Below are 14,752 nucleotides of genomic sequence, written 5' to 3'. Positions count from 1 at the left end.
CTAGTGTGCCATCCATAAATATTAGTTATACAGACATGCATGTTTATTTTAGTTGAGATAAAGAGGCAGATAGGAATTTAATTCTTTTTACAGTTTTTAGAGGAAAGTCTCAGACATGTACAAAAATAGACACAGAGTATATTGGTCATCCATGTAATCATCCTTCATTCAGCTTTAGCAAATGTCAACTCATGCCATTAGGAATTTAATTTTATGTGTATTTGCTAAGATTTGCCAAGATAAGCATCTGTAAGGTCAAGGTACTGACATCAGAGGCATTTCTGAACAAAGATGTTGCAGTTGGTGGGCGGGTAGAACTGTGTTCAGCTGTTGTATAAGCTCGCATAAATAGTATCATCTTGACTTTAATCTTTCGGTTGTTCAGAGGTAGTGTGCATATTTCTGTTTAACCCCTGGAAACTTGCCAAAATAATTTGTATCCTCTCCATCCTTGGCACCTTGACTCTAAATCTAAATAGTCTATGAATAAAAGCAACAAGTTGATATTAGGAGCCTGTTGGATAGAGCCATTAAGAACGACCATCTTCAGTTTTCATTTAAAAAACTTTTGTGAACTATTCCATTTAATGTTCTGGATGCTATAAATCTGTTGCATTTTTCCTCTATGCACTTTATAGACATGAGAACATAGACAGACCTGGATTCAAATCTCAGCTGGCCTTAATTACTTACCTCTCCAAATCTTACTTGTTCAACTGTAAATGGGGATATGGATTGTTGTGTGAGGTGAATGAAGTGATACATTCAACATTGATAATCTTGAAATGTCATTTGCACTCTATGATTGAATACATGTATGTCCCGAGTTCAAGTCATAGATGGATTTGTATAACTGAAGTTGATTACTAGGCTACTTAGAAAGAAGAGCTATCTTTACTTTGTCATGTCTAGTTTTCTGACTGGTAGGTGTAAGATCTAAAGATAGAAAATGTTCTTTAAACAAATGCTGTATTGAAGCAAAACATTGGGAGAAAATAATGCCTTACAGTTGTTTCTTATCAAATAATTACAGCAAACTTTGGCCTGTTCTATTCTAACTGCACTATTGAGCGAATTCTCAAGTTCAAGTAAAACTAGCAACATTGGGCTCAGTATGGAATTCCATGGCAACTGCAAAAGAGTTTTTCAGGTATTGGTATTTTTGTTTTTACGTTTTATTAGATTGTTGACACAGTCTTTTCCCAATGGAGTAAGAACACTTATTTTGTCTAGTTGAGTGATGGCCTCTACTTGAAGATTTGTGTTGCAATTTCATAGTATTTAGTAAAGGATAAAGGATGGGATAGGATAGAGACTTGGTGCACATAGCTAACAATTTAAGATTTCTTGTTAATTCTAGTCTTTAAACAAAACAAAAAGGAAATACCACTCCAAACATCCTTAGATTAGTTATGCTGTTCTTACTGCGTTCAGATACAACTAATTCAATTGGTAGGACTCTGCTGGCCTTAAAATAGGCCTGGCAGAGTGCCAACGAGGGCCATGTAGTTAAAATGTTATTGCAGATGGTGTGGGCTCTTTGTCTCATATGTATTGTTTGGCTCTGAAGTAAAGTTATGTGAAGGCATTGGCTTAAATCCGAGGGCTCTGCACCAAAGCAACTGACCCCCTCCAGCTCTGTAGTAGCTGTCAAAGACTCGACTTCTCGAGCCTTTGTATTATAGTAGATGCCTTCCGACCGGTGTCACTGGAAAGCATACTGTGCTATAAATTATGAGCAGGCCTAAAAATGGAAAATTTTCTTAAGGAGGTAGTGGTTTCCATCAGAAATTTTAGGGGTTTTGTTTGTTTTGTTTTATGGTTCTTAAATGGGAATACATTTTGAATAAGCTTTTGATCGAAAAATACGTGTGATTTATTTATTACAGGAAGAAGACCTTCGTCAGATCTTCATGCTAACAGTTGAAGTTCTTCAGGAATTCAGCAGGCGGGAAAACCTCAATGCTCAGATGTCTTCGGTATTTCAGCGTTACCTTGCCCTCGCCAATCAAGTCTTGAGCTGGAACTTTCTTCCTCCAAATTATATCCTTTTAACAACTGAATTGTGGTGATTTTCATAGATTACTTAATTATGGCTAAAAACGTTTTATCTTTGCAGGTTTGTAAAGCACATTGTTGAAAGAAAATACGCTTTTTTTAGAAATGGAATTTAATTTTTTCTTTTTATAATATACAATGTAGTGGACGACTTACAAGATTTAAAATTTCATTCACAACTTTATAGAAAAGAGTTCAATAAATGAAAGCATTTAGTGGATAGGGGGGCTATTGCTAACTAAGGAATGGCAGTGTTTCTTAGGAAGGAAAAGGAAAAAGGTGGGAAGCGCATTTCTATCAAGAAACTGAATCATTTTCTCTGTGTAACATGTAATTACGTTGGATTTTTTTGGCTGACCTTAAAGACTAATTTTTCATGCTCTAATTTGATTTTTATGGATGACGGTATTGTTCAAGTGTGGATAACAAGGTAAGTAATACAGTTATTCTTTGGTGACCTTTTTTAAAATAAAAATCTCAAACTTCTATTTCTAGCTAATTATTAGTAATATAAAATAAGTTTAAGTGAGTTACATTGTAGGTACATATATCTGCTCTTTAAAAAATCAGTTATTGAAGTAGAGAAATTTGTATTTTATAAAGCAGGTTCTTAGTTTAAGGTTTATGATTTGCTTTCTAGAACATTTACTGCCTGTTGATAGATTGAAAGCAATACTATCTAGTGTCTCTTAATTTTTTCATAGCTGAATCAGACAAATTCTTAGCTGATGTTAGGCAGATTACTTAAAGTCTCTGAGTCTCAGTTATTCCAAATATAAAATGGAGATATGGATAGTTAAGTGAATTTAGTGTAGTAATACATTTAAAACTCTCAGGAGTTAGCTACTATTTATTGAGCTTGTAATAGCTTCTTTGAATAAAGAAGTTCATCAGCTAGCTGTCTGCGTTATGCTCTTTTTTTCTTGATCTGATATATAGGAGATCTAATCTGTTGTATGTGTCTTTAATCAGTCTCCTCCTGGGGACCTGGATGAGGGGGAGAGGGAATCTGTTTAGGAGAAAAAAGACGATAAGCAAACAGGAAATACGTATTCAGCCGTATCAGAGATTTAGGATGAGACCCCTCTTTATCCCAACAGAGCCGAGGGTTGTTACATTCACATACATAGAGATCACCAAATGTTTTTGGCTGGTAAAATTTTAAATTTTAAAGGGGTCAGGTAGGGTAAAGTACAGTGTTTTCTTCTATTTTCAAGTTAATACATTCATGTAGTAGAAAACTAACTGTGTGTTGTATATAGGGTGTTGAGTCTGTGACTTAGACCCTGAGTTCTCCAGTTTTCTTTCCCCGAGGCAGTCCTAGTGAGCTGCTGCTTTGTGGGGCAGAGCTCACAGTGACGGTGATTACTTTCCCTTTTTATCCTTGCTCTTTAATCATTTTTCTACAAGTAATTTATTTTATGTCTTCAGTATATTCTTTTTGGGGTTGTTAAAAGGCACGTATTTTAAGTTTGCTTTTTTAAAAATTTCCCCTTTGAGTGTTGCAGTGTAAGTTTTGCTCCAGTTTTTGTTAGTAAGAAAAGGAAAGATGTTGAAAAACTTAGAGACAGATTTAAAAAGTAACAGACCATATGGAGCTATCAAAACATTAATTATAAATGTAGGGAAAATCAACAAAAGTTACACTGCATATATTGGAGCCAATTTTAAAGTCTCTGCGTTAGGGGGAAATGTAGTTGGCTGAAGAGTGACTGTTTTGTAGAGGGAAACAGTGCTCTGGGAGTTTGGAAACAAAGTTTGTCTAAAGATACACACACATAAAATATTTTTATAAAGTATTTAGATAAAGCTTTGGAAAACCTGTCATCTGAAAATAATAAGCACAGCTACAGTGTTCCCAAAGGAAATAATTCCTTGTTTCAAGAAAAGTAAGTCTTCATCTTGACCTTTGGATATCGTACTTCGTGACTTACAAATGAATTCTTTCGTGAGCGTAGTTCGCATAGTCGCCATTTGTTGGCTCCCTAGTCCTTCCTTTAAGTGGGTTGGCTTTAAGTGTAGGACAAAGAGCATGGCAGTGGTGTTAAACTAGGCTACATTTTCAGTGCTAATTAAACGGAATCCAATTCTGATACAATTTCTAATTTTGGGAATTTCTTGGTGATCTATTCAGTCAGTGGGGAGGGAATTGGATTATTAAGCTTTGTACCTTTAAGAGGGCCTATAGAACAAGTTTAACCTAGTTATATGTATTAAGTGGATGGCTTTTTAGAAATGATTTATCTTTTAAGGTAGATGAGTAGCAAGTGGACCTTGTAAAATATGTATCTTGTAGCATATATATATATATATTAAAAAAAATTTTTTTAATGTTTATTTTTGAAGGAAAGAGAGACAAAGCATGAGTGGGGGGAGGGCGGAGACAGAGGGAGACGCAGAATCTGAAGCAGGCTCCAGGCTTCAAGCTGTCAGCACAGAGCCTGATGTGGGGCTCGAATTCACGGACCGTGAGATCATGACCTGAGCTGAAGTTGGATGCTTAACAAACCGAGCCACCCAGGTGCCCCTGTATCAAATATATTTGATCATTTGCAATGATATCATGTTAAAGGAGGCTGTATTAAATTGTCAGTATCAATCCTTATTCATAATTTTTTATAATTTGCTTCTCTTTTGCATCTTTTTATTTTGATGTAATTCTAAACATTCAGAGATAACTGTAAGAGTAATTCAAAGAATTGCTGTATGCCCTACTACCAAGATTCACCAGTTGAAAACATTTTGTCCCTTTCTTTTTCTCTCTTTCTGTCTCTATATATACATACATCTTTTTGTTGTAAAGATATGCCACATTTTTTATTTATCCATTGATCAAACCATCAACGGGTGGTTTCAACTCTTTGGTTACTGTGAATAATGCTGCTGCTGTGAGCATTCATTGTAAGTTTATGTTTGGACTTATGTTTTCATTTCTGTGAGATATACCTAGGAGTAGAATTGCTGGGTCATATGGAAACTCTGTGTTTAACCTTTTGAGGAATTGCCAAGCTGTTTTCTGGAGTAGCTGTACCATTTTACATTCCCACCAGCAGTATATGAGTGTTCCAGATTCTCTACATCCTGGCTAAGACTTCGTAATCTGTGTGTCATAGCCATCCTGTTTCGTACGAAGCAGGATCTCATTGTGTTTTGATTTGCATTACCCTGATGGTTAATTTATTAAACATTTTATGTAGGTATAGGCCATTGTTTATCTTCTTTGGAAAACTGCTATTCAGATCCTTTGTCTATACTTTAATTGGTTTGTCTGTTTAAAATTGAGTTGTAATAGTTCTTTTATATTCTGGATACAAGTCTCTTAAATACACGATTTTCACGTATTTCCTCCATTTCTGTGAGTCGCATTTTACTTTTTTATGTTGTCCTTTGAAACAGAAAATTTGCATTTTGATGATGTCTAATTTATTTTTTCATTTGTTGTCATATCTCAGAAATCATTGCTTTATCCAAGGTCATGAAAATTTATGCCTGTGTTTTCTTCTAAGACTGGCTTCTTACATATAAGCTCTTATATTGAAGACTTTGATCTGTTTTGGGTTAAGTTTTATGTGTGATGTGAGATAGTGGTCCAGCTTTATTCTTTTGCATGTGGATATCAGGTATCCCAACAGATGTTTGACCATTGATTAGAAAGGTAGAAGAGGTGGGATGCGGGGAGGGGGGGGGGGGATCAGTTAGTTAAGCGTCCCACTTTGGCTCAGGGTATGATCTCACAGTTCATGAGTTTGAGCCCTGCGTCAGGCTCTGCTCACAGCTTAGAGCCTGGAGCCTGCTTTGGATTCTGTGTCTCCCTCTCTCTGCCCCTCCCCTGCTCATGCTCTTTCTTGCTCTCAAAAATAAATAAAACATTTAATAAATAAATAAATAAATGTGGAAGAGGCTGGGGAAGTAGGAAGTACCTGATATATGTCATGGTGGTGAATGATTACTGTGTCTGTTAATGTGTAATTTAGTTGCCCTAACATCAGTTTTTAATTTGGAATACCAAAAGAATTGATAGGAGAAATTATTCTTATGAATAAATGATCTATAGGGTTAGATATGCATGCTCAGCCTACCAATTTTGTATTTAGTAGGTATTACATAAATATTTGTTGATAAATGAAAGGACATGCTTATAACCTGAAATATATATTAGGTTGCTTGGGAGGAAATTTTGAGTAATTGACTGCTGAAGCTTTTGGAAATTTCTTACAGAGAAATGTGTAAATTATGACCTAAAAATGTTATTGTGAAGCCAGTGGACACTGACTCAACAGTGGAGCTAAGATGTGCAGAGAGATATTAATGAAAAGAATACACGGATTGAATATTGAGATATTTATTAGTATTTAAGACTGTTAGTCCTGTCATAATTAATTTGCAGTGATCTTGGGTCAAGATTAATGTGCATACAGGGTTTCGCTAAAGAAATCCTAACTCTACAGCAGGGTTTCTCAGTTGGGGTGATTTTGCATACTTGGGACATTTGGCCGTGTCTGGAGACATATTTGGTTATCACAACTAGGGGAGTGCTACTTAGGCAACTGGTGAGTAGAGGCCGGGGGTATTACTAGACACCCTAGAATGCACAGGACAGCTCCCACGAGAAGCAGTTACTGTGCCCAAAAGGTCAATGGTGACCCATACAAAAACTTTTATGTGAATGTACTTAGCAGTATTATTTATAATGGGCAACAAGTGGAAGTGAGCCAAGTAGCCATCAGCTGATGAATGGATAAATGTGGTTTACTCACATAGCAGAATATTATTCATCAATAAAAAGGAAGGCTGGTACTGATACATGCAACAAAATGGATATACCTTGGAAACATCATACATCTTAAGTGAAAGAATTCATTCACAAAAGACTGCATGTTGTAGACTTCCATTCGTAGGAAATCTTCAGAGTAGGCAGGTCTGTGGAGACAGACAGATGAGTAGTTACCTAGGGCCAGGAGGTTGGAGGAAGTAGGAGATGATGGCTTAAGTGCATAGAGCTCCATTTTGGAGATGAAAGTGTTCTAAAATTATATCATGGTGACAGTCGTATAACTTGAAAAACCGTTGAGTTGTCAATGAGTAAATTGTGTAGTATGTGAATGAAGTCTCAAGTCTTTAAAAATATCAGTCATGTCAAGGGTTAGAAATCGTGCCATACGGATCAACTGCCTGTTGTCAGGGTAAGTTATAGAGGGAGATTAAGGGTGAGGATAAAGTTTTGGGAGATATTCCTGTTATGGAGCCACTGAAGTAAAGGGAGTGAGAAAGATCAAAGAGAAGCAGAGAAGATCAGTGGTAGAATCTTTGGCTCCAACAGTAGTAAGAACCAGGAAGAAGCAAAAGAGATTGAGCAGGGCAGTGGGCAGTTTAGATAAGCAGAGGGGATAACCAGGTGAGTAGTCTGGGAAGCAAAGATACGTGGGCGTTTCAAAAAATAAAGGTAATAGACATACTCTGATACTGACAGGGAAGACGTAGATTGGGTATCAGGACATAGATAGTCATGTGAAGAGCTGTTTATGCATTGCGCAAAAGCCATTTCAGTGAATGAGTAGTGATTGGTCATTGATGAGGTAGAAAGTGTAGATATTCCATAGACCATGAACTGTGAGGAATGGAATGAGGATTTGAGACACATGAACCTTTCGTTTGGGTTTGTACTTTGTACTTTGGAGAGATGTACCTATTTATTGCCGAAGGGAAAGAAGTCAGAATTGAAGCAAGAAAATGCGATCTTACACGTACTAGATAAGCCAATGATGTGGATTTTTAGATAGCCTAGGATGCAGTTCAGGTAGTGAGGAAGATAGTAAGCTTTAGGATGCATGGCATGCCTGCCACCATGACCCAAGTTTCTTAGCTCTCAAATGCTGTTTTGATCAGCTTTGTCCAGGTTTGTTCAAAAGTAGGGAGCAAAGTGGTAGACATCAGTATCTGATAGAGTAAAAAAAAAAATTTTTTTTAATGTTTATTTATTTTTGAGATAATGTGAGAGAGTGTAAGCAACAGAGGGCAGACAGAGGGAGACACAGAATCTGAAGTGGGCTCCAGGCTCCGAGCTGTCAGCCCAGAGCCCGACGTGGGGCTCCAACTCACGAACTGTGAGATCATGACCTGAGCCGAAGTCGGACGCTTAACCGACTGAGCCCCTCAGGCGCCCCACTGATAGAGTTTTTAAGTGTGTGTGTGTGTGTGTGTGTGTGTGTGTGTGTGTCTGTGTGTCTGTGTGTCTGTGTGTGTCTGTGTGTGTGAGAGAGAGAGGGAGAGAGAGGATGTATAAAGCCATTACGAAGTTTCTTCTTCAATTCTTTTTTTTTTTTAGTTCTTCCCCAAACTGTTCTCTATTTATACTGGTATTATACACTTTAAAAGGAAGGTCGATCTGTAAAGTCATTAACCAGTGTATGAAGTAGTTGTATTATCCTTCCAGCTATATTTCTGCTTTATAAGAAACATATCCAGGAGGATCCAGCCAGAAGAATTTCTGACTTCAGGCCATTAGAAGGAAAGGTTATGTCGAGAGTAGTCCTTCAATCTTAGGTTACGATTGATTATGCTAAATTATGTGTTCACTATACTGTAATATTTTGAAAAATATTTTGTAGTTGAACTTTGAACTTGGTAGTTGTTATATCTGTTTTCTTGCCCGTGATATCCCCCTAATGACTTGCAGTTATTATCCCATTATACATACTGTAGTTACATATAACTGCCAGAGACAGTAGGGCCTTTGGCTGTAGGAGACAGTTAACAAAACTGATTTTTGATGTCAACCTGCAGGTGGTTGGAGAGTGAACAAGAGGATGCCCGCTAAGTTCTTTGCTTCTGCATGAACAGGGCTGTGCAGTTTTATTTTGTCTTCGTGAGCCCATGGATTTTTCACTTACTACTTTATGTAGTTTGAATCAATACAGGAGCAGGGAGGAATGGATTGAGCAGTAGAAAAAGTCTCCCCAAGAGGAAGCTTAACTTTTTAACTCTCTTAATTGCTTAGTAGTTTAAGGCCACAGGCAACTTAACAGTCGAACCCTGTGTGCCAAGAGCAGGGTCTTGTGGTGCCCCTTTGGCTCAGTAAGTTAGATCCTTTATGTAGGTGTCTGTTGGGCAGATCTGACTTAATTCCTTTAAATGCAGGATTTCTCATTAGAAAATGACTTTCTTTAAAATTACTTAATTATTTATAAAGGAATCCATTGAGTTCCTAATTCTGTGAACTGTCTAGGTTATCAGTTCCGTAAATTCTTAATGAACGCCGCTACTTACATGGTAATCCTGTGCTGTGCTCTGAAGTATCGAGTTTAAGATTGTATTATTTGCAGAATGATATTGATGGGAAGATGGTAAAGAGCTAGCCACTAAATCCATGTTTTTCCCATGTGTTAGGTTTGAGTGAGTAGTGAATACTCAAGAAATTACAATTGTATATAGGGTTTTTGTTTGTTAATATCTACAGTAAATTCTTGAAGGCCTTTCTGTGCATTTTAATTTTGATGGCAGGGTTTTTTCATTGGTTTTAGAAAGCTGTGGTTTAGAGAGAGCATTAAGACCATGTGGGTTTAATCTTTTTATCGGTTAAGTAAACTGCTTTTGCCATGGGTAGAACTGTACTTTCTACCCTGATCATTTGTCTTTTAGCAGATTTGACCATTATTTGCACTGGGAAAAAAAAGTGTGTGTGCGAATCTGTCACCAGTTAATGCAAAGTCACTGTTCTACTGACAGTGGGCTGATAGGGTGATCTTTATATATGAAGATTACACAACCACCCACCCTAGACAGTTCTGGTGGATATACCAGTGATTAATATTATTATTGTGATTCTGCAGCTCAGCCTTGAATCGGATTTTTAAGTTGCTTGTTAGAGGGAATTAGGCCTTTTCTCTCTCTTCACATCTGTTTTGATGGCTAATCCTACACTAGGATAGGTAAGTAACCAACATATTGGAATGGAATGCAAAAAAGAGCTAGATAACCTTTGAAAGTTCTCTGCCCTAACCACCAAAACATTTATCCACATCTAAATGTGTAGCATTAACTGTATGAAAGTAATGGAAATGTAATCTAATTGGGGTAAGCATGATATACTATAGTCTTTTGCATTTTTAATCTTAGGCGCGTGCGCTCTCTCTCTTTTTAACATTTATTTATTTTTGAGAGACAGAGTGTGAGAGGGGAAGGGACAGAGAGAGGGAGACAGAGAATTCGAAGCAGGCTCCAGGCTCTGAGCTGTCAACACAGAGCCTGACTTGGGGATTGAACCCATGAACCATGAGATCATGACCTGAGCCGAAGTCAGACACTTAACCCACTGAGCCACCAAGGAGCCCCCAGGCTCTCTATTTTTTAATCCACTGAGGATAGTAAATATTCCTCATTATATATCAATTTCCTTCACAAAAAAGAAGGAAGTGGGGAATTGTCATATATGGAAGACTTTAACATTTTAAACCCATGTTTATAAGTCATCTAAAATGTCTACTTGCTACATTATGTCTTGTGCTTTCATTAAAAGTATTCTTGGGGCACCAAGAATAGAACATGTAACTTTTTTTTTTTCCTTAAAAATAAAAAGGTTTTTTAAAAATGTTTGTTTATTTTTGAGAGAGGCAGACAGAGAGATAGACAGAGTGCTAGCAGGGTAGGCACAGAGACAGGGAGACACAGAATCCGAAGCAGGCTCCAGGCTCCGAGTTGTCAGCACAGAGCCTGATGCGGGGCTTGAACCCACAAACTGCAAGATCATGACCTGAGCCGAAGTCAGAAGCTCAACTGACTGAGCCACACAGGTGCCCCCATGTGACTCTTGATCTTGGGATTGTGGGTTAAAGCCCCACATTGGGTGTAGAGATTACTTAAAAATAAAATCATTAAAAAAACAAAGTCCTACAACTGTATTCTTAATTGAGGATTCATATTTAAAAACTTAAGTTTGGGGCGCCTGGGTGGCTCAGTCGGTTAAGCGGCCGACTTCGGCTCAGGTCATGATCTCGTGGTCCGTGAGTTCGAGCCCCACGTCGGGCTCTGTGCTGACAGCTCAGAGCCTGGAGCCTGTTTCAGATTCTGTGTCTCCCTCTCTCTGACCCTCCCCCGTTCATGCTCTGTCTCTCTCTGTCTCAAAAATAAATAAACGTTAAAAAAAATTTTTTTTAAAGAAAATAAAAAAAAATAAAAACTTAAGTTTGGAATTTTTTAAAAAAAGATACATGTGGACATAGCATAAATTTTGAGACCTAAGATACATTGTTGTTTTAAAGGCATTGTGATATAATTCACATACCATACAAGTGACACATTTAAAATGTACAGTTAAGTATTTTCTTTAAAGTTTACTCAGAGTTGTGCAACCATCACCACCACTGATATAGGGAATATTTATCACTCCAATAAGAAACCCCATAGCATACCCTTTAACATTCCCACCCTGCATTCCCACTCACCTCCACTCCCTTTTAATAGCAACTGCTAATCCACATTTTGTCTCTATAGATAATTGTTATTCTGGATGTTTTATTTAAATGGAACCATACAGGGGTGCCTGGGTGGCTCGGTCTAATGTTAAGCATCTGACCTCAGCTCAGGTCATGATCTTGAAGTTCATGGGTTTGAGCCCCACGTCAGGCTCTGTGCTGATGGCTCAGAACCTGGAGCCTGCTTTGGATTCTGTGTCTCTCTTTCTCTCTGTCCCTCCCCTGATCACATGCTCGCCCTCTGTCTCTCTCTCTCTCTCTCTCTCTCTCTCTCTCTCTCTCATTCTCTCAAAAATAAATAAAACATTAAATAAATAAATAAATAAATAAATGGAACCATACAATACGTGGGTTTTTTGTCACTTTTATGTGGCATGTTTTTGAGGTTTATTCATGTTGTAGCATGTATCAGTATTCCATTCCTTTTTATTGCCAAGTAATATTCCACTGTGTGCATAGTACTGTTTTATTTCTCTGTTCATCTGATCAGTCGATGGTCATTTGAGTTCTTTCCATTGTTTTAAAATAATTTCCAGTACAGAATGCTGCTGCTGGGAACATCTTTTTCCATACTCGTGGATGTATGTTTCCATTTCTCTTGGGTGTATATGCAGGAGTGGAATTGCTAGGTCATATGATAACTGTTATTTAACATTTTGAGGAACTATCAGACTGTTTTCCACAATACCTACACTACTTTTGCATTAACATTGTAGTATATGAGTATTCCATTTTGTCTGCACCCTTACCAACATTTGTTTCTGGTTTTTTGTTTATAACCATCTTGTTTCATACAAAGTGGTATCTTGTGGTGGCTAAGAATTGCCTTACCCTATTGATAAATGCTATTGAGCATCATTTCATTTGTTTTTCTTTTTGGTCGTTTGTGTATCTTTAAAGAAATATCTGTTTAGATCCTTTGTTCATTTTTAAATTGAGTTAGTATTTTTTTTAATCTTTGAGTTGTAAGAGTCCTGTATATATTATTAAAATCTAAAGTAAGTCTCCTATTTTGTTGGTTGTCTTTTTTACTTTATTGGTAATGGCCTTTGAAACATAGAAATTTTTTAATTTTGATGATGTCTGATTTATCTGTTTTTCTTTTGTTTCTGCTTTTGGATATATTTATAAGACAGCTCTGTATATAACTTAAGGTCAGAAAGATTTTTTTTAATTTTATTTTTTTAAATTTATATCCAAATTAGCATACAGTGCAACAATGATTTCAGGAGTAGATTACTTAATTCCCCTTACCCATTTAGCCCATCCCCCTCCCCGCCCACTCCCTCCAGTGACCCTCTGTTTGCTCTCCATATTTATGAGTCTCTTTTGTTTTGTTCCCCTCCCTGTTTTGATATTATTTTTGTTTCCCTTCCCATATGTTCATCTGTTTTGTCTCTTCTTGACATCTGTTAAGTCCTCATATGAGTGAAGTCATATGATTTTTGCCTTTCTCTGACTAATTTCACTTAGCATAATAGCCTCCAGTTCCATCCACGTAGTTGCAAATGGCAAGATTTCATTCTTTTTGAGTGCTGAGTAATACTCCATTGTGTGTACGTATGTATGTGTGTATATATATTATATATGTACAGTATACTATATATATATTATATGTATGTACGTACACATGTATATTTTATATATATTTACATATATATGTATTTATACACACACACACACACACACACCACATCTTCTTTATCCATTCATCCATCGATGGACATTTGGGCTCTTTCCTTACTTTGGCTATTGTCGATAGTGCTGCTATAAACACGGGAGTGCCTGTGTCCCTTCGAAACAGCACACCTGTATCCCTTGGGTAAATACCTAGTAGTGCAGTTGCTGGGTCGTAGGGTAGTTCGACTTTCAGCTTTTTGAGGAACCTTCATACTGTTTTCCAGAGTGGCTGCACCAGCTTGTATTCCCAAGAGAGACTTTTTTTTTAATAGACTTTTTGAAGAGGAATTTTAGTTTCATAGCACTATTGAGCAGAAGGTACAGAGATTTCCCGTATCCTTCTTTCCCCCTAAGTTTTAGCAGTAATGGCTCCACATGCATTTGTAGGTTTTTGTGTGAACAAAAATTTTCAGCTCCTTTATGTAAATACCCAGGAGCACAATTGCTGGATTGTTTGGTAAGAGTATGTTTAGTTTTATACGAAACTGCCAGACTGACCTCAAAAGAGGCTGCACGGTTCTGCACTCCCACCAGCAAGGAATGAGTGTTCCTTCAGCCGCACGTCCTTGTAAGCATTTGGTGTTGTCTGTTCTAGATTTTGGCCAAAGGGGTAGGTTGTACTGGTATCTTACTGTTGTTTTAATTTGCATATATCCCTGGTGACCACGACGTGGAGCATCTTTCCACGTGCTTACTGCCATCTGTATATCTTTGGTGATGTGTCTGGTAAGGTCTGGCCCGTTTTTTCAACCAGGCTGTCTTTCTTATTGTTGAACTTTAAAGGTTTTTGTGGGTTTGGGATAGTATAATAGTCTTTTACCAGAAATATCTTTTGCAAATATATTTGACTAATCTGTGGCTTACTGTCTTATTCTGTTAACATTTCCTTCACAGAGCAGAAGTTTTTAATTTTAATGAAGTTCATCCTACCATTTTTTTCTGTCCTGGATCGTGACTTTGGTATTGTATCTAAAAGGGCATTGTCAAGTCATTGTTCGTCTAGATTTTCTCCTATATTCTAGGAGTTTTAGTTTTGTGTTTTACATTTCGGTCTGTGATGCGTTTTGAGTAAATTTTTGTAAAGGGTGTAAGGTTTGTGTCTAAATTTGCTTTTGTTTTTTTGGTTTTTTTTTTTGCATTAAAGGTCCAGTTGTTCAAACATTATTTGTTGAAAAGACTGTCTTTACCCCATTGTATTACCTTTGCCCCTTTATTAAAGATTATTTGACTATATTTATGTGGGTCTGTTTCTAATCTCTTTATCTGTTCCATTTATTTATTTGTCCATTCTTTTTCCAATACCACACTGTCTTAATTATTGTAGCTTTATAATAAGTTGGATTGTGTCAATCCTCTGACTTTGTCCTTGTCCTTTATTTTTAGAATGCAGGAGCAAGGGAGAAGGGAGTTGGAGAGAGAGAGAGAGAGAGAGAGAGAGAGAGAGAATGAATATGAATCTCAAGCACACTTAGCATAGAACCCAATGTGGGGCTCAATCCCGTGACCCTGGGATCATGACCTGATCTGAAATTAAGAGTTGGGAT

General features: G+C 37.2%; 1 protein-coding gene across 5 annotated transcripts in view; it reads left to right on the top strand.

Moving 5' to 3' along the window:
- XPO4 (exportin 4) overlaps positions 1-14,752 on the top strand; it is a 112,889-nt gene that overhangs the window by 49,907 nt on the left and 48,230 nt on the right. For all 5 annotated transcript variants that reach the window (XM_047833382.1, XM_047833638.1, XM_047833464.1 and 2 more), the window contains 2 exons: positions 1,034-1,150; positions 1,890-2,043. In XM_047833382.1, the coding sequence (XP_047689338.1) occupies positions 1,034-1,150; positions 1,890-2,043 (271 nt within the window). The remainder of the gene's footprint in view (positions 1-1,033; positions 1,151-1,889; positions 2,044-14,752) is intronic.

Source organism: Prionailurus viverrinus, chromosome A1 (genome assembly GCF_022837055.1).
Source record: "Prionailurus viverrinus isolate Anna chromosome A1, UM_Priviv_1.0, whole genome shotgun sequence".
NCBI classification, from domain to species: domain Eukaryota; kingdom Metazoa; phylum Chordata; class Mammalia; order Carnivora; family Felidae; genus Prionailurus; species Prionailurus viverrinus.
The sequence above is the reverse complement of the archived record's forward strand: the minus strand, read 5'-3'. Positions and strand labels throughout refer to the sequence as shown.